The 24,893-nt window shown below is 38.9% G+C and overlaps 1 protein-coding gene across 6 annotated transcripts in view; it reads right to left on the reverse strand.

Moving 5' to 3' along the window:
• LOC127987351 (NACHT, LRR and PYD domains-containing protein 12-like) overlaps positions 1-15,389 on the reverse strand; it is a 795,441-nt gene extending 780,052 nt beyond the window's left edge. For all 6 annotated transcript variants that reach the window (XR_008161173.1, XM_052589641.1, XM_052589640.1 and 3 more), the window contains exons 1-8: positions 15,162-15,389; positions 14,804-14,870; positions 14,614-14,730; positions 13,769-13,876; positions 13,581-13,644; positions 13,153-13,345; positions 11,226-12,993; positions 10,369-10,542 (exon numbers count right to left, since the gene is read on the reverse strand). Coding sequence is in view for 5 of the 6 variants with exons in the window: in XM_052589641.1 (XP_052445601.1) it covers positions 10,369-10,542; positions 11,226-12,993; positions 13,153-13,345; positions 13,581-13,644; positions 13,769-13,876; positions 14,614-14,730; positions 14,804-14,862 (2,483 nt within the window). In the remaining variant the exon portion in view is untranslated. The remainder of the gene's footprint in view (positions 1-10,368; positions 10,543-11,225; positions 12,994-13,152; positions 13,346-13,580; positions 13,645-13,768; positions 13,877-14,613; positions 14,731-14,803; positions 14,871-15,161) is intronic.
• Between the last annotated feature and the right edge of the window lie 9,504 nt (positions 15,390-24,893).

Consider the following 24,893-nt stretch of genomic DNA (forward strand, 5'->3'; position numbering starts at 1 on the left):
AGGCTGGGCGGAACCAGCGGAGACACAGGAGATTCCAGGCTGGGCGGAACCAGCGGAAACACAGGAGATTTCAGGCTGGGCGGAACCAGCGGAGACATAGGAGATACAGGGCTTAGGGTCAGGGAGGAAATCAGGAGTTCTTGGGGAACAGCTGAGGTAAAGGAGGGAGTGGGCTCTTTGAAGTGGTATGTGGTACCATAAGGCTTATGGTGAGCTGGAGCACCTACATGCTTCTGAAAGGGAGGAGGATTAGGATCCTCTAAATCAACGATGAACGTGGAACCAGTTAGATTGAGGACATAATTAATAAAATTGTCAGCAATCAAAAAGAGAAAAAAAGATAATCATCTTTTAGTCCCATCCAGGAGTATATATTAATCGTGGAATTGCTCCAGCTCACTAGAGGAATAGGGCTAAGGAACTCCTCCACATACTCTTCCAAAGGATAGCTTTGCATGCTCATGTAGTCGATTGTTTCCAACAGCACTCGACTAGTCTATGCAAACCCTAGTACAGTATGACAAAATTTTCACTGTATTTATGTGCGCATGCCATTTTTTCAGCAAACAGCAGCATTATAAATTAAATAAAGTACATAAAAATAATTTGACCCTACAGCTCCATACTCAGTTCTAGATAACAAGTGTGTTTTAAAGTTTAGTTCCAACCCTAATTATCACACTTGAACCACCTAATCAAGCTCTTACTAGACACACTAAAAAAACTTCCAGATAGGTGTGTTAAGGCCAGTTGGAGCTAATTACGAATAATAAATGTAAAATTATTTTCTTAGAATAGGAGATATGCTGTCTCTCGCATCACATACATTATCATTACTTAAGTATGTGGTCTTGAAGAGGGTCCTTTTTTCTCTCATTTGGACTCGGTCTTGACTTGGACTAGAAAATTTTGGACTTGGACTTGACTTGGACTCGAACCTCTTTGGAATCGGTCTTGACTCGGTCTCGACTAGTCCTGGTCTTGGACTTCACTTGGACTCGACAAAGCTGGACTTGACTACAGCTCTAGTGCATAATATCATTCAAAGATTCAGAGAATCTGGAACAATATCTATGCATAAGGGACCAGGCCGGAAAACCATACTGGATGCCCTTGATCTTCAGCCCTTAGACGGCACTGCATTACATACAGGAATGCTACTATAATGGGAATCGCAACATAGGCTCAGGAATAATTCCAGAAAACATTGTAGCTGAACACAAATCCATCGTGCCATTCGTGTAAATATCTATAAGTTAAGATGTGCGTTTTAGATGTTTAATTACTATTTGGATCATTGGGATCGTTAGAAGAGGGTTTAATTAAAAAAATTTTTGTGAAAACCACAAATTCGACTTAAATCAACATTTCACCTTTTTTGCCTGTAGCTCAAAATTACACACTCATCTTGCCAGCATGAGCCACATTTTAATATTTGTCAAAAATAGCACATATTTAGATTGTTGCGCACCCTCCATTTGAGACTAAAGCATAAAAAAGTCAAACAAACATAGTTTATTTGGAATATACAGTCTCTTTAAACAAAATATCCAAATCCGTTAAATAATTTTTAGGCTGCATTAATTAGGTAAACCGGAACCGGGAACACTTCCCATAACACCCAATATACTTGCTACATTATTAGAAGAATGGCATCTACGCTAATATTAGTCTGTTTCTCTCTTATTCCGAGGTCACCATAGCCACCAGATCCAGTCTGTATGCATGTCACATGGTCACTGCAGTCACCCGGATCCAGTATGTATCCAGACCAAATGGTGGATCGGCACGTAGAAAGGACCTCTACAGCCCTGAAAGACAGCGGAGACCAGGACAACTAGAGCCCCAGATACAGTAAAGACCTTGTCTCAGACGACCACCAGGACAAAACCACAGGAAACAGATGATTCTTCTGCACAATCTGACTTTGCTGCAGCCTGGAATTGAACTGCTGGTTTCATCTGGTCAGAGGAGAACTGGCCCCCCAACTGAGCCTGGTTTCTCCCAAGGTTTTTTCTCAATTCTGTAACGATGGAGCTTTGGTTCCTTACTGCTGTCGCCTCTGGCTTGCTTAGTTGTGGACACTTTATTTCCAGCAATATTGTTGACTTGATTGCAAATGATTGCACAGATACTATTTTAACTGAACTGAGATTATGACACTACTGAATTCAATGATGAACTACCTTTAACTGTCATTTTGCATTATGGATGTGCTCAGTTGCTTTGACACAATCGTTTTTGTCTAAAAAGCTATATGAGTAAAGGTGACTTGACTTGAACCGTCATGCTTTATCCTCGCCAATAGTTGAAAGGTTTCTCTAAAAACAGCACTTGGAGGGTACTAAAAAACAAGATTAATAGTAAGCTTTATGCAGAGATTTGTCAATGATCAGGCTGACTTTATTTCTACTTTCAGAGTCCACTAAATTATCCTCAGCACACTATATGTGAAGATGGCACAGGGTGTCCACGGGGTCTTAAAAAGTATTTTTGAAATGAGTTCCTTTTTAATTTTGTGATTGTAAGTAGTGATTGTGTAAGTGAGCACATTTTAAGATAGAAGATATTTATCAATGAGCTCAGAATCTGATGAGGAGCAAATCTTCAAACATCTTGTCAGTCATCTCTCCTTACTCTCGACCTGTGATCAGTCAAATCTGACTCCTGCAGCTTGTGTTGGATGCAGAGTTGTTGTTTTTTCCACGGAATTGGGCTGCTTTTAAACTGTTGCCATGGGTCGATTTTTTTCCCCATGGGTTAAAGGTTTGAAATATTGCATAAACTATGTTTGACTGAAATACTTTTACTCAAACATTTACCTGTGATAAAACTGCTAAATGTTTTGTGAATGAGGGCCACTTGTAGGAAGCCTATAAGCTGTGTTTTAAGTATGGAAAATACATATTTTGATGTTCGGGACATGCTCATGCACAATTAAATTATGTTACAGTTGTGATTATTATTTTACCTTCCATGATCATTCAGTCTTGATCAGGTTCAGTATTAATGACACTCTGTCTCAAGTCTGCATCAAATCAAGTCCTCTGTAATCACAGCTAAACTGTCTGATCAGTGAGGTGTTTGTCATGAGAACTGTTCCACAAAACAGGTATGGTTTGCAGACAGTTATAAGAGTTGTGAACTTATTGTCCCATTACCTCGGAGAGCTTAATTTTTTTCCTCTTAAGTAAGTTTAGTCAATTGTTTTGTTTATTGTTCTAATTCTTGTTTCTTGGGTTGCATTACGTTAGTGAATCAGTACATTTTCTTGTGCTTTGTTCCAAGAAAATTAAATATTAATAAAAATGTTATATAGAAATTTACTTGGGGTGCTCTTTTAAAGAATAAATTATATTACCCCCTGTGATGCTAATTTCTGTATTTAGTTGTCAGCACAAATGTTAAATGATTATATTTTTTTGCCCTCATTACATTGACTGATGCATCATCATCATCATCATCATCATCCTACACATGCTACAATTCTGTCTAAATATGTTACAAATTACAAGTTAATTCACATTGTTCTTAAGGGTGGCATCATACCACTATGAGTATTATACTCATACAGTACATAATTTTTACAATATTTATAGTACATGCTATTTTGTTTTTGAAATTGAATTACTGATGTATACAAGGACAATAATGTGAAAGGGCATTTCAGCTCTTAGCTTACTTAATACTACGGATTCGATTGAAAAACAATTCACAATTTTGAATCACATTTCAATGTCTTTTATGATTAGATTTGATTCTAGTTTACGGTTTTGTGCTACTTTTCCTATTTGACTACAGTATACATTTAAATAGATCTTGAAGAATAAAATCTCACTGACTTAAATGTAGACCTTGAAGCTGGTTTCTTTTTTTTTCTTATTTTAGTAGACTATTTTAATGATTAACCCAATATATTAAAAATGCCAAAGCTAAAATCAATCATTACATATGACTAGTGGAAATAACACACACACACCCACACAAGCAAAGGAGCCCTGAGACAAACTGAAAAAATACTGAGTACATACATACATAAACAAATTTTCTCATGTTGCACACATCTACATATCAGAAAATTTAAATAAACTGAATGGCTGCCAGTGAAGACCATTGCAACCAGAAAGTGTTGTTACATACATATGTAAGCCCAATTGCAAAGTTGAATAAATAAATAAACTCACTATTGCAAGATAATTCTGAATTCAGAGAATAAAAGTTAAAAATTCTGATCTTGGACCCACTTTATATAAAGTGGCCTTAACTACTATGTACTTACATTTGTATTAATAATTTAATACAATGTACATACATTTTTTTACATTGTACTTATATTTACACCTTAACCCACCCTTAAACTTACACATACCTCCAACCCTCTCAATAACCTTACCCCATCCCACCTCAATAGCAACAAAAGTGTTTTACAATACAATATGAACACAATAAGTACATTGTACTTATTTTTATGTAAGTACATAGTAGTTAAGGCCACCTAATATAAAGTGGGACCACAATAAATAATAATTCTAGTTACCATTTTTATCATTTATCATTTATTTATTCCATGATGGAAACAGGTTTCCATAGTTGCAACATGGGGGAGTTTGGGGAACATTTGGGGAACATTTGGGGAAGTCGTGGCCTAATTGTTAGAGGGTTGGACTCCCAATCGAAGGTTGTGAGTTCTAGTCTCGGGCCGGACGGAATTGTGGGTGGGGGTAGTGCATTAATAGCTCTCTCTCCACCTTCAATACCACGACTTAGGTGCCCTTGAGCAAGGCATCGAACCCCCAACTGCTCCCCGGGCGCCGCAGCATAAATGGCTGCCCACTGCTCTGGGTGTGTGCTCACTGTGTGTGTGTGTGTGTGTGTGTGTGTGTGTGTGTGTGTGTGTGTGTGTGTGTGTGTGTGTGTGTTCACTGCTCTGTGTGTGTGCATTTCGGATGGGTTAAATGCAGAGCACAAATTCTGAGTATGGGTCACCATACTTGGCTGAATGTCACTTCACTTTCACTTTCACTTAACATCTACCAGCAAGAGGCAATATGCAAACTAGCCCATTTGACCCCCTAAACTGTATCATTTTATGTCCTCATGAGATTTCTGTAAATTCTCCAAAGGCACAGGTTAGCAAAAATGTACATTCTGGGCTAGGATATCCATTGTGATGATTTTTAGAGCACTCTGGTCTAATTAGATGTATTTGAGCACAGAGTGGCTGACTGAATGTTTAATGGGGCTAAAGGTCACATCCTCTGATGGAATCTTATCTTATAGTACCTTACTTTAAGTAAGGTTATTCAGTTAATAAGTTAAGGCTAATCTTATCTCATAATACCTTACTGTATACTAAAATTACAGGACTTTAGCTCTGAAACAGGGATAACCTTTCCTCAGAGAGCACTTGATCATTGTTCAGTTTTTTTAAATATAAAAATGTAATACGCATATTGGACACTCTTGATCTATATAATATGAAACTCTTCCATTCAAGATGTTGACAGATTTAGTCAACAAATAAACAGCAAGTTTTTGCTTTTGGTTATTTTTTGTCCATTTAAAATATTTCTCTACTTTATCAGTATTAGCAGATTGTAGCCATTTCCAATCATATTGTGATGGAGGTAAAGCCTCCTCTTATGTGATTTTGATCCATTCATTCTCAGTTACCCCCCACCAAACCCAGCACATGCTCTAGGGGTCTGTATGGAGGCGAGAGAGACACGGGCCCCTGCTGTAACTTTACCAGCTGCTGTCACTGTTGGACAGTGTGACTTCAGGAAAACCAGCAGTTTATATCTTATGATCCTTTGACTTAAATGTTGAGTTTGAAAAAATAATGCAGAATGACAGTACAGTTCTGTAACTGTAAAACTGCTGCTTGTGCTTGTTTTGAAAAGGCAAGATATGTGCTTGATTTATTTCTTTATATTTTACAACTATGTTGTTGTGTTTAGGCCACATCGTTTAAGGGTTTTTATAAATTTGTCAATTCAGGTTATATTTTATTATATGTTGTCTTGCATGTTTCAAATTATTCTTCTTGATGTAATGATTTGTTAGTAGTTCAACATGAACTGTATAGCTGAAATGAGGTTGATCGTCAGAGACAAGTTATTGGTGAGTCTAACTGAGTTTCCATCCTCAATGATTTTATGTAACGAAATGTTTACACAGACATTCAAGAGTCCTAATGAAGTTATTTTTTGTACTTATTGGTGCTTAGTTTTAAGAAACTGTTTAGAATGTGTCATGAAGGGTTTTTGAATTTTAGTTTGTCTTTTTACATTTAAATTAGTGTTATCTTTGAACACAGCAGAGGTGGAAAGTAACGAATTACATTTACTCGCGTTAATGTAATTGAGTAGCTTTTTTGTGTACTAATACTTTTTAAAGTCATTTTTTAAATCTGTAATTTTACTTTTACTTAAGTATATTTTGTTTGAAGTATTGTACTTCGCTACATTTTAAAACACATTAATTACTGAGTAAAAAAAAAAAAAAAAAATTTGCTCCCTGGAAACTACGGCAGTAAATAATGGGCAGGAGGGCAAACTGGCGCTAAAATCACAAGAAAGATGCAGACGGACAAAACAGGCATTAGTGGTGCAGACACCGCTGAAAACGAAACCCCGTCATATTCTGAAGTCTAACTCGAAGGAAATGAAGTGAACCCCTGGCCATATGTATGCTCTATTATGCAGTGTAAGCTGTACTTGCCTAGGAAGACCAAACTAGCAGCTTATAAAATCTCGACAAAACATCAACCCTTTGCAAGAATGTAGAGGTAAGCTAAATAATTGCATCATTGCATTGGTCGTTATAATGAAGCTTTGACATTTTAGCAAGAGGTTTTGCACAAATTAGCCAAAAAGACAGTGGTGAGGAGTGTGCTATATACATCGTCTGCGATAATATCATAATTTTTGTTTTAATGATGTGCGCGCACATTTATAGTGAGTTTTTTCACTGTGTGATTCAGTCTCCTAAAATGCATTTAGAATGATCACAAAATTGAAGATATAGGGGCAGAAAATTCACACATTTATATAATTTCATATATTAAATCAGAATCACACAAAGAATGCCGTCTTTTCCTCCAAAAATCATTATGAATATATACATACAAATATATAACAGTTCAGTAAACATGTTAATTAAGAGACTTGCGTTTTAGACACCATATTGCCTTTTTTAGCTCTATTTCTACAACAGAACATAATTCCAAACACAGCCTCCAAAGCACAGTTTTGCGTCTCTGAGCAATGTGACAGTGTTTCGTTCCTGAATTAATCAACCATTTAAATGATTCGGTTCAATCGCAGTGACTCACTTATTAACAGTGACTTGCTGACACATACTGGCCATTTTAATTTCACATTTAAAGTATCTTTTGATTTTTTTTTTAAATAATTAATTTCTTATAATTTCAAATGAGTATTTAAAATATTATGTCTTGTATATCAAAACATTATTCATGCATTTGTAACTGCAGGTTAAATGCATTTTTGTCCTGCACTAAACAGTGTAATACATCTAAATGTCACTTCCAATGAATCTTCTGCATTTCCTCTGCATTAAAAGATAAGTTTGTTGATACTGATTTGTGTATCAACAACTGAGCCCAAATGTTTCATTATTCTAAATAACTGATTCCTTTAATTGAAAACAACTAGTTTGAGATTAATAGGCCTATCCCAGGGGTGTCAAACTCAGTTCCTGCAGAGTTTAGTTCTAACCCTGCTCCAGCACACATATCATGTAGTTTTCAAATAAACCTAAATGATTAGATTAGCTGGATCAGGTGTGTTTAATTAGGGTTATATCTAAACTCTGCAGGACTGTGGCCCTCCAGGAACTGAGTTTGACACCCTTGGCCTGTCCCATTTTTGACTCCCTCCCTCTGTTAAAATGTAACAAAGTAATTTTTACTCTGAGTAAATTTTAAATGAGCTACTTTTTACTTTTACTTGAGTAGATTTTTAGGCTGGTACTTTTACTTGTACTTAAGTAAAATTTCATTAATGTAATGGTACTTTTACTTGAGTAGAATATTTTTGTACTATTTCCACCTCTGGAACACAGGCATGAACGAGTTTATGCAAGAGTTAATTGACTTGCTGACCTATTGGAGTATTGAGTTTTGAAAAACTATTTAGATTACAGATCACTTGTTTGTCAAATGTATTTATTTTTAAACATATGTATTAAATCGGACGTCTAGAACACAAAACAATAGCATTTTTTGTTTGGAGCTCCTATTCACAGTATATTCTCTTCACAAAATGCTTTTAACAATGCACATTTAAAATGTTGAGGTCTGTTTACTTCTTTATGATCACTTTATACAAATAATGAATTGAGTTTGAGTTCAGTCCCCACAATGACCACAGTTTAGAGTGTTTAGATTCGATCCCCGCAATGACCAAAAACTGGTGTTTAGCGTGTGAGTTCAGTCCCCAACAAGTACTACATCGTAATCATGGTTTATAAAGACACTTCCTGTGTCCCCGTAAAACAAAAGCTAAAAAAAAAAACATAAAAACTGTGCTTTATGAAATTCAAAAATTGGCATTAGTTTTCTGTCAGGGGTAGATTTAGGTGTAGAGTGATAGAAAATACAGTTTGTACAGTATAAAAACGATTTACCTAATGGAGAGTCCCCTCCAAATGCAGGTGGGTGTGTGAGCGAGAGAGAGAGAGTGTGTGTGTCTGTGTGTGTGTGTGTGTGTGTGTGTGTGTGTGTGTGTGTGTGTGTGTGTGTGTGTGGGACCAAGGCCCAGGGAATGGAAGCTCCACCCGAGGTTGTGAAGCAGATATGGAGGGTTTTTGGCAAAGTCCAGGTGTACCTCTTTGCGACTCAAGAGACATCGCAATGTCCCCTCTGGTTCTCTCTAGTTCATCCAGCTCCTCTGGGACTGGACGCTATGGTACAGACCTGACAGCAGCTTCATCTGTACGCTTTTCTTTCTATCGCTCTCAGAGGTGTAGTTGTAAAAAAAGAGGTGGATAAACTACAAATTCTGGGTGACCACATCGTTTTGTCCACAACTCAAAGATATTCAGTTGACTGTCACAGAGGAGAGAAGACACTAGAACATATTCACATTTAACAAGCTGGAATCAAATATTTTTTTTTACTTTTGTGGTCATATAGACACAGAAAGCTTAATTGCAGAAGGACATCCTGTTGGTCACGTGGTTCACGTGAGATGATTGACAGCTTTACAAACTAATGATATTGCACTGATGTCATAGCTGACGCGAATCAATAAGAGGAGAGTAATCGCAAGCTCTGTTAGCTGTTTTAGCTCTTCAAATCAAATAAATCAGTGTAAAATTAATAGAAATGTTATTCTGTATGACGAAATATTTTACAAACATGTAATAAAATTATTATCTCTTCAAATGTGCGTACCATTGTACTATAGCCCTGGCGTATCGTGGATATTGTATGTATACGAACACAAATAAAGAGGAGATGAATGGCTGCTGTATGAGTGATGATTTCTATTCAAAATAACGAACGTTATTATTATTATTATTATTAATTGCCTGATATCCATTTTTGAATTTTAATGCAGTCTGTTGCGTGTCGTTCATTTTGAACGAATCTTTAATATGACTCATGACTTCCGAGTTGTCTCAGAGAGTGATTCGTTCATTTTGTGTATACCGCACATGCTCATTACACAACATATAGGTTCTGAATCGACAGGTGAGGTCCGAGTCTTTTATTCTTCATGTCAGTCCCATAGAGATGGGAAGAGAAAAGATTAGTTCATTTTGCTGAACGAGACTCAAAGATCCGAGTCAGTAAAATGATCCGACCCCGAGGGGCCTTGTACACATGTCCACGCTTTGTACTTTAATCAGATTCTACGATCTAGATATGCGAGTCACTCTTCTGTTCTCTCACCTTAGCTGTGATCTTCAGATACACACTAGGCAGGGATTTGGAAGTCTGGCAGCATGGGCACATTTCATACACCAAAGCATTTTGACGGAGCTTGAGTCCCTGAAGAGGAACGTCTCAAGGTTATTCATATAACCATGGTTACTCGAGTGAACAAGACGCTGCATCTCAATGCCATATTCCTGGCACCCCTGCCAGCACTTGCTTCCCTACTCGAAGCTGAAGCCAGCTGCGTGGCATGTGCTTTTGTAGCTTCCTGGTCCCTATGTCACCCCACCCATGATGTCATGCCCTTCCATTGGACATTTTGTCTGGAAGGATGCTCGAGAGTTTAAAGGGTCTGAACTGAGAGTGAGAGGGCAGCAAACAAAACCACTTCTATAGAAAACACATCTGAGTTTTTACTTTTTACTCAAACCTTACAGTTACTGAGATGTGATGAGACTCACTGTAGTTTCTTCAGTTTACAGTGTGGATCCTCCAGTAGAGCGGAGAGCAGCTTCACTCCTGAGTCTCCTGGTGTAGTACAGCTCAGATCCAGTTCTCTAAGGTGTGAGGGGTTTGATATCAGAACTGAAGACAGAGCAGCACAGCCTTTCTGTGTAATACGACAGCTGGAAAGACTGCAGAAAATATACAGAAGATTAAAAATGAGTTATTAATAATAAATAAATTATTCATTATATCAATTATTAAACCAGACTCAGAGGCAAGTCTCAATTTGACTCAAAAAACAGGACCCAATTATTCCCATAAATATTGCCAAACTAACTGAGTACTAACCTTAACTACTGAAGAAGATTTTGTATTTTATTTGTAATCATTCTGCTTATAGTGGAGTTATCTACTCCGTTAATGACCACCACTGGTCATTAAATTATACAAGTGATGGTATGCATATGTTTTTCCTTGAATGACTTTGACTAAAGTTTTACTAAGAAACATTTTGTCTAATAACTGAATTGAATTGGATTATTATACTTATGAATTATTAGATTGAAGTTTCATTATTTTAATTTATTCTTGAATGCAACTTTTAAGTGACTGATGGTGATCCCAATCCAATATTTGTAAAATCAGAGTCACAACCCTGTTCCTGAAGGCACTTCAACTTTGCCCAGTTTGGATGAATCTCTCTTATCAAACACACTTGATTCAACTCATCAAACATTAGTAGAGCAATCTGTGATGTTAGCTGAGTGTGTCAAATAAGAAAGATCATAAAATATACAGAAACAGTGTAGAGAAACACATGCCTACTGTATACAATAAAGTCAATAAAACAAAGACACTGTAAAATACTCACTCAATCTTTCTAGATGCCTTGATCACTGGGAGCAGCCTCAGAAGACATTCTTCTGATCGATCATATTTCCTCAGTTTAAACTCATCCAGCTCTTCTTCTGAGTTCAACAGCACAAACACCAGAGCCGACCACTGAGCAGCAGACAGGTTGACTCCAGAGAGACTCCAGAGAGAGAGACTTTTTCTGCGCAGATATGTTTGTACTTCCTGCTCTAGTGAACGATCATTCAGTTCATTCAGACAGTGGAACAGATTGATGGATTTCTCTGGAGAGGGATTCTCCCTGATCTTCTGTTTGATGTATGCAGCTGTTTCCTGATTGATATCAGAGCTGCTTACTGTCTTTCTCAGGACGCCTTGTAAGAGAGTCTGATTAGACTCTAGAGAGAGACCTAGAAGGAACCGGATGAAAAGATCCCAGTGTCCATTTTCACTCTGTAAGGCATTGTCCACTTCTCTCTTCAGTAAACTGCTCATTGGTGACCTGAACTCATTCCACAGTCCTGTGTTTTGCTCAGAAAAGGACATCAGCTTGAATAAAGCAGCAAGAAACTCCTGAATACTCAGATGAACAAAGCTGAACACCTTCCCCAGCTGCAGTCCAAACTCCTCTCTGAAGATCTGGGTACAAACTCCTGAGTAAACTGTCACTTCTTTGACATCAATGCCACTCTCTTTCAGGTCCTCCTCATAGAAGATCAGGTTCCCTTTTTCCAGCTGTTCAAAAGCCAGTTTTCCTAGAGACAGAATAGTCTTTCTAGCGTGATCAGGATCGATTTCAGATTTCCCATCATACTTCTGTGTCTTTAGTTTGGTCTGAAAGATCAGGAAATGTGTGAACATCTGTGTGAGAGTCTTGGGGATCTCTGCACTCTCTGCTTTACCCATCATCCTCTCCAGAACAGCGGCTGAAATCCAGCAGAAGACTGGAATGTGACACATGATGAACAGACTTCTTGATGATCGGATGTGTGTGACGATTTTATCAGCCAGACTCGGATCATTTATTTTCTTCCTGAAATATTCCTCCTTCTGAGGGTCGTTGAATCCTCGTACCTCTGTGACCTGGTGGACACACTCAGGAGGTATCTGGTTGGCTGCTGCTGGTCGAGAGGTGATCCAGAGGAGAGCAGAAGGAAGTAGGTTCCCCTTGATGAGATTGGTCAGCAGCACATCCACTGAAGCTGATTCTGTCACATCAGACAAGCTCTGATTGTTTTGGAAATCTAGACGGAATCGACACTCATCCAGACCATCAAATATGAACATGACTTTGTTTTTCTCATAATCTGCTAACTTTAATTTTTTTGATTCTGGGTGAAGGTGTTTTACGAGATCCACAAGACTGATATGTTTCTGTATCAAGTTCAGTTCCCTGAAAGGAAGTGGAAATATTAAATTAACGTCTTGATTGGCTTTTCCTTCAGTCCAGTCGAGAATGAACTTCTGCACAGAGACTGTTTTTCCAATTCCAGCGACTCCTTTAGTCAGCACAGTTCTGATGGGTTTGTCTTGTCCAGGTGAGGGTTTAAATATATCATTGCAGTTGATTGGTGTCTCCTGTGTCTCTGGTCTCCTGGACACTGTCTCAATCTGTCTCACCTCATGTTCATTATTGACCTCTCCACTGCCTCCCTCTGTGATGTAGAGCTCTGTGTAGATCTCATTCAGACGTGTTGAATCTCCATGATTGGACAATCCTTCACTGAGTCGCTGATATTTATCCTGTAGTCTGGATCTAAGTTTTTGTTGATACACAGGCATCAGTTCTGAGTAAAGGAAACAATTGTTATTGGCAAAGGAATATATTAGAAAAGTATTTTTAAGATTGATTTGTTAGATTTTAGATTGTGTCGTGACATTCAGGAACATTAGTGAAGGTTAATAATAAAAACACAGGCTATAATCTGCTGATCCAGAGCTCTTACTGGTCTGTAGTGTGTTAGCAAGGTCTGTCTGGTTCATCTTCCTCAGGAGGAGCAGTGTGATCTTCAGAAGACCCTCTCTGACTCTGTTATGACCCTCATCATCATAACGGTCTCTTTCAGAGCATTCTGGGTTATCTGGACTCAGTAGTTTTTTAAAACTTTTTAACTCAGAGATGATTTTGTGCTCAAGCTCCTAATAGTAAATATTCAAACAATAAACCTGCATTCAGTCACAGGTTAGGTTAACCAAAGGATCAACACACAAGAGTTAAAGCATGAATATTAATAAACATCACTGAATTATATGAGATCTGCTAATAACTTCCACTGTATGCTCAAACAACTTTTTATACTTTTACCCAGAGGGTTATTGTGTTGGATGGACACACACACACACATGCACGCACACACACAGACACAAAACCAACCTTAAAAATGGAGTCTATTATGTTCTTCTTTGCTGTATGTGATTGTGGTCCTTTATGTTTTTGACTGTAGTTAAACAAATATAGAATATTTTTGTAAATATATAGTAATGTATTTAATTCACATCAGTAAATGAATGAGTAACATAAATATCATATATATATTTCTTAGTCTGTAAACCAAACAACACCTCAGATCAGTAGATGTGTCTCCCAAACTGAATAAAATTTGATGACGCATAGACCGGTCACTCTTCATGGACACACAGCTGGGTTCAGGAGATTCATTCTGACACAGACTGAAATATAACAGCAATACAAACTGTTTCTGAAAATCTCACTCTGCTCTGAAAGAAACACCTTAACTGTTTCAACCTCCCTGTCTCAGTCTGTTGTTACTTGAGATTTAAAATATTAAAGTATGAATAAAAGGAATCTGCCCCATGTGCTCTTTTCATTCACATACTTGACCATGGACCACAGAACCAGTCATAAGGGTCAATTCATTTTTTATAAAATTGTTAGAACCATATTTGGCTGACGTACAACTACTTGAAAATCTGGAATCTGACAGTGCAAAAAAATCTAAATATTGAGAAAATCACCTTTAAAGTTGTCCACATTAAGTTCTTTGCAATTCATATTAATAATCAAAAATAAAATTTTAAAATATATTTACAGAAGTAAATCTACAAAATACCTTCATGGAACATGATTTTTACTTAATATCTTGATGATTTTTGACTATTGCTATTGATATACCCCAGCGACTTAAGACTGGTTTTGTGCTCCAGGGTCACATATTACAGAATAAAATGGACAAATACACACATTATATATAAAGACACAGAAACATCCACCTCCAAAAGAGACACCTGGTGACAATATCCATAACACACCACACATACAGCATAAATGGTTGCCCTCTGCTCCGTGTGTGTGTGCACTTTGGATGTGTTAAATGCAGAGCACAAATTCTGTGTATGGGTCACCATACTTGTATGTCCTTCACTATATACTTCACTATATATCTCACCTGGACTCAACAGAAGTGTCTTCCTCTCTGCAGAGATCTGAAACATCCATCGCTGGGCTTTTCCTCACAGACACATCCATGTGTTCAGGTAAATCTGATTCAAAACGCTGAATCAGACTATAAATGAAAATGTAATGTGCATTAATTGTTTCTGAACATTAAAAATGTGAAACATTTCAGGTTTTCTCACCTCTTGACTGTCTTCACCTGTGTGTCATGTTCTTCAGAGAGATTCATTCTGGAGGACATGGTTTCATCTAAAAGCAGATCCAGATGTTGATCACAGAGTCAGTTATGAATCAGCGATTAATCAATCACAGTAGCCAGACTGAGTTCAAATTAAACAAATACAGCATAACAAATTCAGAAAAGCACTGTGTTAAAAAGAAAGTAAAAGTGTAATCTGTCGATTTACAGACTCTGTGTATTATCTCCTAATGTCATTTAAACTACTTTCAAAATATCTGACACTGCTTATTGTTATACTTAACTTTAAACAATTCAGGATTGATTTTGGCTATCAAAGATGAGTGTGAAATTGTACTTACTGCATTTTTCTCTCTTAATGTAGTTTACTTCCTCATATGACAATACAGACCCTGTTGTAATAGTTTAACTTTTATGATTCACCTGAGAAGGAGGAGTTTTAGTGCCTAAAACAAAACATAAAGGGTTATTTCCCCCTAATGTTAATTCTTCATTATTTAATGTTATGTAACCCATTAATTTTTTTCCCCTCACAGTCTGTACTCTGAGTGTTGTTTATATAAAGGTAGTCTAGTTGACGACTGAAGGTCTGGGATTCATTGAAGCTTTCATTGGCCATGGCCCGCCCATGAAGCTGTTTGACTGACATCTGAAACAAGGGCGTGGAAAGGTTGCCACAATAACAGACCGGTGTGTAAAACTCTTGGACGTGTTTTAAAGATTCTATGACGGGAACTTTAAATATTTCATATACTTTTAAGAAACCAGCGTTTATTTGATCCTAATAAGCACTCGTCGTCACAGTTTTAAACATGGCGGCTTTCTTCTAACATGAGGGTTTGGCGGCTTGGCATCTTTGTTAAAGAATACGACAAAAGTCTACCGGAAATCCTGCATAATTCAACCAATCCAATGACGGTGTGTTAAAAACGGGCAAGCTCAAACTGGTGTGCTCCATTTTGCTACGTTTTCTGTTTTGAATGACATGAAAACAGTGTGCAACGGGTTTGAGATATACGTTTTCTCTTGTTTGGTGGTTGTGTCAAACATGTCAACCCAGTAAGCAGGAACATGTATATAAACCATGCAGTATAAAGAGACCGTTCACGCAATGTAATTAACAAGAAATTCACAAGAGCAAGTATATTGTTTGCACATGTTTATTTACATTTAAAACAAAATAACTGAAATAATAAGAGCACAAGTATAAATCTGGAACTTCTTTAAGTCTGTCTAAATAGCATTAAGTAATTGCAATGTCTTCTGGTCCACATCTTTTCCTTAGAAAGGTGTGTTAGACCTTAATGTAACATAAAAATGTGATATATTTTGCTGTTGTATTGTGGAGAAACACTTTCATAAACTTTTCTATACACCTCTTATTATTTAATGGTAAATATTACAATATCATATCCAGTGCTTTAAGTGTCCCAAAAGAGGGGCCGGTACTCTATTATAGCCAATGTTATATTTTTGATGATTCCCCTCATCCCCTGAGGTAACAACAACTATATTGAAGGGCTTTTATATACAGCAGTCAACAGGCAACCTTAATAATAAATCCTTTTATTAGTTTGTGGATTTGCTTGAGCTAGAAAGAACTACTGAACATAAATAAAATGTGCAAAAGGATTTTGAAAAAATGCCCTTAGAAAGAACTACTGCGCATACTGTATTCAAACTTCCAAACTGACTCAAATGATCAGTGAAGCAGATATGAACTCCCGAACTGATTCAAATGTTTTGCCAACCATATACGAACTCTCGAATTGATTCAAATGATCCGCGAAGCCGCTCTGAACTCTCAAATTGATTCAAATGATTTGCAGTCCCAAAACTGACTCAATGATTCGCGAATCCGCTCCGAACTCCCGAACTGACTCAAATGATTCGCGATCCCGCTCCGAACATAGACAGTAAAAGAAATGGACACAGCGACCGCATTGGAACTCAATTGAGACAAGTGAAGTTTTTTTTAGCACGTCGGTTTCTGACGCGCAGACTCAAACGAAGCTTGACGACGTCAGCAACCTGTCTGACAGATGTAAATCTTCTAGTAGCTGTGCGTGCAAACTGCCATCGTTAATCTTGCAGAGACGGCGAGCTTGAGCGGGGAGTTCTTTGGCGTGAGTGAGCAGGAGTAAGTATTCTGATTAATTATTTTGCATAGTATTTTAAAATGTAACGCCAGTACGCCATATTAAGTTAATTGCCTGCGAGCTTCTCCTCCTGTCTGTACGGTAATGAGACAGAGAGTCGAGTGGTTATGACGCAATCGTTAGCCTATTTTTTACAAAAACTGTTTATACTGGGCCATAATGTAACATAGAAGGTAATGGAGCCCTTTATACATTGTTGTGTATCTTTAAAAATAAATAATGGACAAACGGAGTCTTTAAACGCCTCAGATGTAAAGTTATTCGCTGTCAAAGTGACGCCAAAATGAATGGGAGTCAATGGGAATGCTAACGCAAGTGAAGTTCTGCTATAAGATGGCAGCCCCCACCCGACTTCAACTTCCGGTCGACTTCCTTGCCGCCTGGTTCCGAACTCCCAAACTGACTCAAATGATTCGCGAACCCACTCCGAACTCTCGAATTGATTCAACTGATCCGCGAAGCAGCTCCGAACTCCCGAAATGATTCAAATGATTTGCGATCCCCAAACTGACTCAAATTATTCGCCAACCCACTCCGAACTCCCAAACTGACTCAAATGATTCGCGAACCCGCTACGAACTCCCAACCTGTCTCAAATTTGCGAACCCGCTCCGATTTCTCAAACTGATTCAAATGATCCGCGAAGCTGCTCCGAACTCCCAAACTGGTTCAAATGATTCACGTACCATAGTCTGAACTAGGAAGAATTAGGAATGATGTGAATTTAGCCCGTGGGGGAAAACATTGCCTTGGCGACAATTGAAATAAACGGGACAATCATGCCGAAGAGTTGCTGTGTCATTTTCTGTACCTCCAATAAACTAACAAATTATGAATTTAAGTTCTACAACCTTCCTAATAAACATACAGAGCCGGAAAGGATTACAAAATGGCTACAAGCAATAAATTGTGAGAATAATCAAGGGAAGTTGTGGAATCCCAAGACTAAGCATGTGTGTGTGTGAAGTCGGCATTCATCACAGGCAGGCTATATTAACATCGTGTTCATTATTAACGTTATCAAAATGGTGTAAGGTTGTTTCAGAAAGTGGAATGCATATATAATTAGCCTTATCATTCTACCTTAAAGGCCATGTTGCAGGTTAAACACCACTTTCGATTAATGGGTATATAAATCACTCAAGATATGTATATCATTTTTAAAATGTCTCAAAAATGGTCTTAAAGACCTATTTTCTACGTTTTTGGTATTAACATTTTTTTACGCAACTCGGTGATGACGTCATATTGGGGAGAAGTCGAGGAAAGGTAGCCTCAGTCTAGTATGATGCAGCGTTCCAGGCAACCCGTAACCCGTGTTTTTCCAACCTTAAACCCATGAAAGTGCACTGGAACGGCAATCAAATCCGTGACTTCCCACCCATGAACTCGTGTCTCATAATAGATCAATGCACTCCGAGTTCCGAGGTCACACAGCACGCGAAACATCGATGACAGCCCATACGAATAATACTGCGTAAAGATGCAGTGTTTATGCAAGTAGTACACATTGAAAAGACGATTTTAGGTCAATGCAATAAAATAAATAATCTAGTTACAATTACTTGCGCTCAGAAAGTTTGGCGTAACTTGCCTGGAACGGTACAAAGTCGTTAGTAGTGGTATGAAATAGTGGTTACAAGCTCAAAAAACTGCATGGAACGCAGCATGAGAACTAACGTTATAGCGAACGACTGAGATGAGGAAGAGGTGGCGAGAGCAAACATGTATGATAGCCCGCAGCTGTGTAATTTCGATCGAGCCAGTTGTGATATATATATAATTTTATTTATTTATTACTGTCATTGAATAGCACCGAGTGAAAAATTTATGTTTTCTTTATATCTAGTGGCAGTGATCATGATGTTAGTTCAGAGAAGTACCGGTGACCTTTGTCATAGTGTCGTAGAACTGGTAAATTTTGTCTTTGTCATCTAGAAATAAAAGGCTTCATGCTAGCTATATGGACGTTTCTAAACGTATATCTCGTCCTCCGCTGAAAATGTTGTTGCAAACGTAGCCGTGTGTCTGTCGCTGTGTTTGACAGAAGCTTGTGTGGGTGCCATCCCATGTAAACTGCGTTAGAAAGCTTGTGCTGTAGGGAAGTGAGTGCGTTTGGGTTGCTGTTGGTCGCTATCTCACTATCTATCTGTTTGTCTATCTATCTATATACTGTATCTAGGCTATCTATCTATCTATATATATATATGTATTTATCTATAATCTGCGTTCTGCGCTATCTGAATACTCTCGTCTGTCTAGTCACTCTCAAGGCGGCTTTGGTAAATTCTCTCCCCAACGTGACGTGATGCAATGCATTGTGGGGGAAAGGAGACCGCTGTAAGAGTACCTATTTTTTCGTATTATATTCCGTTTTGTGATACCCAACAACATAAAATCGATGGATAACAGTTTAAATGTTTATTACCAACAAGCAAATTGCACATATTCATTAAAAAATTAACCTTGCAACACAGCCTTTAAGCAAAACTATGTAACGTTAGCCTAGTGTCGAACATAAACCCACTTAAAAAAGCATGTGGACACGAAACAACTTAGTTTTGTGCCAGAACTTTTACACTTTCATTCATAAATTCACCCCGTCTGTGTTTGCGAAACGATTGAATCGCGGAATCCAGTCAAAAATAGAACTTGTTGTATAAAGCAGAATGTCACAGGATTTGGCTATTTTTGAATGAATACATCTATATTAGGGCTGTAAAATGAATCAAATATCGATATGGACTAGTGTATATGACTATTAAAGTTAAAAGAGACTACAATTGTACTACGTGTCTCTGGGAATGAGTGCTCAATATGTGCATTTTGCCATTCAGATACACACGATGCTCGCAGTGTTTTCCCCCACGCCGGCCACGCCCCCAGCTATGACTAGATGCCGACTGTATCTATTAAACACATATACCGATTTCATCAGGCTCCGAAAATTCTAAAAAAAAAATAATAAAAAAAAACACAAATAATTGCCATCTCAGCTGCCATAGTTGCAACTCTTGCTTCATTAGAACAGGGTGTTCAACGCACAACCATTTCCGTAAAAAAAAAAAAAAAAATATGTGACTGATTTTTTAAATCAGTCACATATGCATCAATCAGTTGGTTTTCAAGATGGCAGCGCGTCCACACGCAGCGGCTTCTCTCTGATTTGACAGAACAATGGTGTTTTCGTGTTTTTTTTTTGTCTGTGAGTCACAGTGTTTTGTTTTTTTTGCGTCTACCTGTCTTTAAACACACATACAGTTGTGAATTTCTGCTGGATGTCGCCACAACCGCATTTTAAAGTTAAACTCCACACTAGTGGAACAGCTGCGGGATCTCGGTCTGCTCCCGAGGCCTATACCATCACCGACCCCCACTGCTGCATCTTGCTCACAACGGAGGCACCACAAGGGGCGTGAGAGGAAGCAGAAGAGGGGTAAGTGTGGAGGTATTTGGGCTAAGCTAATGGCTAACCCACACAAGCCATCTATCCCCACCGTCATACTAGCTTACGTATGCTCTTTGGACAATAAACTAGACTACATCTGATTACTACGCTCAACTCAGAGGACACTAATAGACTGTCGTGTTTTTGTGTTCACTGAAACATGACTGAAGCAACAGCATTCCAGATGGTGCTATTCAGCTTGATCAGCTGACATGCTATCGAGCTGACATAGCTCTCTTCGCAGGAGAAAAACCCACTGCGGTGGGCTTTGTGTTTACATAAATGTTGCGTGATACTGCGATGCTGTTGTGATCTGCAAACACAGCTCAGCCATGGTGGAGTTTATAATTATTAAGTGCCGGCCATTCTATCTGCCGAGGGACTATGCTGCCTACTGCTTGTTTCTGTTTACATTCCCCCAAACAACAACAATAAGAACAATGCTGTAACTGTACCAGCACATCAGTGAGCAGCAGACAGCCCACCCTGATGCTTTTCTAATGATAGCTGAGGATTTCAACCATGCAGACTTAAAGAGTGTGTTTCCAAAAATACAGCAACACAATAACTTTCCAACAAGAGGTAAAAACATTTTAGACTTTGTTTACACCACACTGAGAGGAGTTTCCTAAGGCCTCCCCCTCCCAAACCTCGGAGCCTAAGACCACATCACTGTCATGCTAATGCCTGCATACAGACTGCTCATTAGAGTCAACGAACCAGATCAAAAACATATTCAAGTGTGGCTGGAAGGGTCGTCAGAGGCTCTTCAGGACTGTTTTGACACAACTGACTGGAATATGTTTAAGCAGGCTGCCACATACAATAACACCACAGACCTCCAAGAATACTCAGAGACTGTCACTGCCTACATCAACAAGTGTATTTATGATGTAACAGTCACAAAAACCATCACTGTCCGGGCCAACCAGAAGCCGTGGATGACAGGGGAGGTCTACAGACTCCTGAAGCCGCAGGATGCTGCTTTCAGAGCTGGAGATGAGGTGGGCCTGAGAACAGCTAGGGCCAACCTGTCCCGTGGCATCAGAGAGGCTAAGAGACAGCACTCCAGGAGGATAGCCCATCAATTCAGCGACAGCAGAGACACTAGGAGCCTGTGGCAGGGGATACAGACCATTACGGACTACAAGCCCCCACCACGGACCTGTGACAACAACATCTCTCAGCTAAATGAGCTGAACACCTTCTTCACTCACTTTGAGGAACAAAACAACACCACAACACAGAAGACTCCACCTCCTCCCGCCAACCAGATGATGACGCTGACCCCGGATTTTTCTATTTGGTGCCTAAACTCTTGAATAACCTACTTAACATTGTTTGGGAGGCAGACACACTCTTGCAGTTTAAATCGAGATCACACTGCCACCGAAGGGAGCCGTGGGTCTGCTGCACCAGAAGGGAGAGCCCCATCAGATGCTGAATAGGCAAGGAGATTCGAGGTGCAGTTTGGTGGGTCGGATGGAGGGCTCCTACTGCAACCGAATGGAGCCAATGAAAAGACGGTCCAGAGCAGATTTAGATTGAGTGTTCCGGAGTTGGACATAAGAAAAGAAAGCCTGATAAGGTTGAATTGGAGATGGGGATAAAAATATACATGTTGTGGCCTTTCCTTTCTTGGTCCATCTTACTTTATTTAATAAAGCGATAGTTTTGCTATCAAGTATAAACAAATCAGAGATTGTCAGGTTGAGTTGGAGGTTAAATTTAGCATCTCAGAAAACTGAAAAAGCCAAAAAAAAAAAAAAAAAAAAAAAAAAAACATGGCATCTACAAATTTTCTGAGATCTGAGATTTGATGGTATTAGGCACAGGAAGTGGTTCCAGAGTGGCAGCACTCAGTGGAGTAGGTAGAGGGCCCATTGTGAATAAAGTATACTGAGGTTTGGTTTAAGTACAATTTAGAAGGAAGATAAGGAGGGGCCGTAACCGTTTGCGGAGGCAGCCTCATGCACAAATTAGCCCCTGGTGCTTGGGGAAGACCACAGGAAGAGGAAGAGAAAGATGGAAATTAGGGAGGAGGCCAGTGTGCTTGCTATGGCATCTGCAGTGGATGCTGCTGGCCACTGATGTGGAAAATGAAAAGTGGAATGTTAAAAGTAAGGTGGCTGAGCTTGAGCGGCCAGTGGAGGCAGCCTCACACTAGTATCTACGGCTGGAGGTAGAGTGGAAAGTAATGGAGGTGAAGAAGCCACACCAGTGGGCGATGTTACATGCGCCACAGCAGCTAAAGGTGCTGCAGTGATTGGCTGAGAGGAGGAGGGAAGCAGTGCAGCATGAGAAGCGTCTGAATCTGGGGCACGACACATTTTAAATGACGTAGGGAGCTATGAGTAAGAGGAGCATGGGCTGCAATTGTCAGCAGAGGCAGACTGACATTTAAATCATCTTCTATGGGAGCAGGAGGCAACTAAAATAAAACATTGGTCATTAGAAATGTGAGAAAAATCCTGAGATATGTTGGCCTGAGGTGCAAGCTGAGAAAGGCAGCCTAATGCTTCCTTCAGTTGCTGTAGGCCACAGGGAGGGAGTGGGGTTTTTGACATTCTGAAGAGACTGTGCATCCTGCATGGCTAGCAGAGGAAGCCTCATGGAAGTGTCTGCTATGCGAGCTGAAGGCTGCTGAAAAGGAAAAGGATTAAAAATAGCAGGAGGAAAAGAGTGAAATGTGAGGGCATGTGTTGCCAGCGTAAGCAGCTTTGCACTAGTTTTAGCTACTATAGCTGTAGTCCACTGGGAGCTTGTGATATTTTGGGGGGGGGGATACTGAAGAGAGCCTGCACAGCTAGCAGAAACAGCTTCACAAGCATGTGTTACGGGAGCTGGAGACCACTGAAAAGAGAGAGAGGTTAGAGGTAGCAGGAGAAATGATATCTTGGTGACAATTTTTAAGTAATTTTTAAATAAGACATTATTTTCCCTTTAACCACATGAAAAGCAGTATGTATTGAAACAGATACCCAGCCAAGCAGAGACTTGGAGACTTGGAGAGAGGTGCCTAACAGTATGCACAATGCATGCAAATTAAGTTGCCAGTTGTACTTTTTTTTTTCTTTTTTTATATGCCTTAGTTATTAGTTTGCACTGATAATTTTAGATTATTTAGGTACAGCATTGAACTTAATTTGTCAAATCAATTTCCATTTTATTGGTCTATCTGAGAACAATAGACCGATAATGATAGGGCGGCTTCAAAATATATTGTGAAATGCAGATTGATTATTACACTACTCCTACTTTTATCTGGAAATGTGCAGCCCAATCTTGGCCCCTGTTTGCAATGTGTCTTGACCCCTGCTGAATTTAAATCAATGCCTGGACTTAAATTTGTTTATCTTAATGTTCGCAGTTTACTACCCAAAATGGACATGGTTAGAATTTGGATTGAATCTACAGATGCAGACATAGTGATAATTTTGGAAACATGGTTGACGAAATCAATTACTAATGAAGATATAAATGTGCATGGGTATAATGTTTTTCGCAGTGACAGGCCCAAGAAAGGTGGTGGCGTAGCTATCTATATTAAGTCAAGATTTGGTGCATCAGTTGTTCTGTCTGAGTCTCTCTGTAAGCAAATGGAGTTTTTGGTAGAGGTGGGCAGATCAATACTAATATCGATAATATCGATACCAACCTTGGTATCGGTATTGATCGATACCAACGGGAAAATATCGATACTCAAGTTTCAGTTTCTCTCGTTTTGCGACCTGGCCGTGTTTGTCAAAATGCTGCTGCTGTCACAGAGCAGAGCAAGCTCTCAAGAGTGCTGCTCGTGCTCGACACTGCTCCCCGCCCCCTCTCCTGTGTTGTACCGTCACGTGACTCACCACTAGCGCTACCACCAGCAGTCAGGCGCGCGCACCGCTCAGCTGCGCATTTCTAACAGCAGTCAGTCAGAGGCGGTGAGAAAGAGGAGCGCTGTATGGCTGTATTTTCAGGCCGATCTACCCTTTTTGTGTTAGCTGTGAAAGGGATACTAGTTTCTATATTTAAACTATACCTAGATGTGCACCAGACTTAATTATTTTTATTATTTATTATTTTATCAATAGCTGATTCTCCAAGAGCAGTGGATATTACAAGGCGCCTATATCAGAAATTATTGTGAAGGACCTGCAGCCTCTTTACATAGTGGAAGATGTCGGCTTCAGGAATTTTGTACAAGGAGAATTTGTTTTGCATTGTGAAGTAAAACTTTGTGACTTTGTTTAAGAAAAAAATCCTGAAAAGAAGTGCACTAAAGAGGAGAAACATTTTTTTTTATTAACATGCTACTTGAAAGGAGAATTTGTTTTTACATTTTTTATATTTGTGAAGTAATCATTTTGTAACTTTGTTTATTTAAATAAAACAGAAGTAACCAAAAGTTGTTTCTGAACAAAAGCTTTTGTAGTACTGATTAATAACCCAAAATGCAAATCACAAAAACAAATTAAAAGTCA

Source organism: Carassius gibelio, chromosome B22, assembly GCF_023724105.1.
Source record: "Carassius gibelio isolate Cgi1373 ecotype wild population from Czech Republic chromosome B22, carGib1.2-hapl.c, whole genome shotgun sequence".
Classification (NCBI taxonomy): Eukaryota; Metazoa; Chordata; class Actinopteri; order Cypriniformes; family Cyprinidae; genus Carassius; species Carassius gibelio.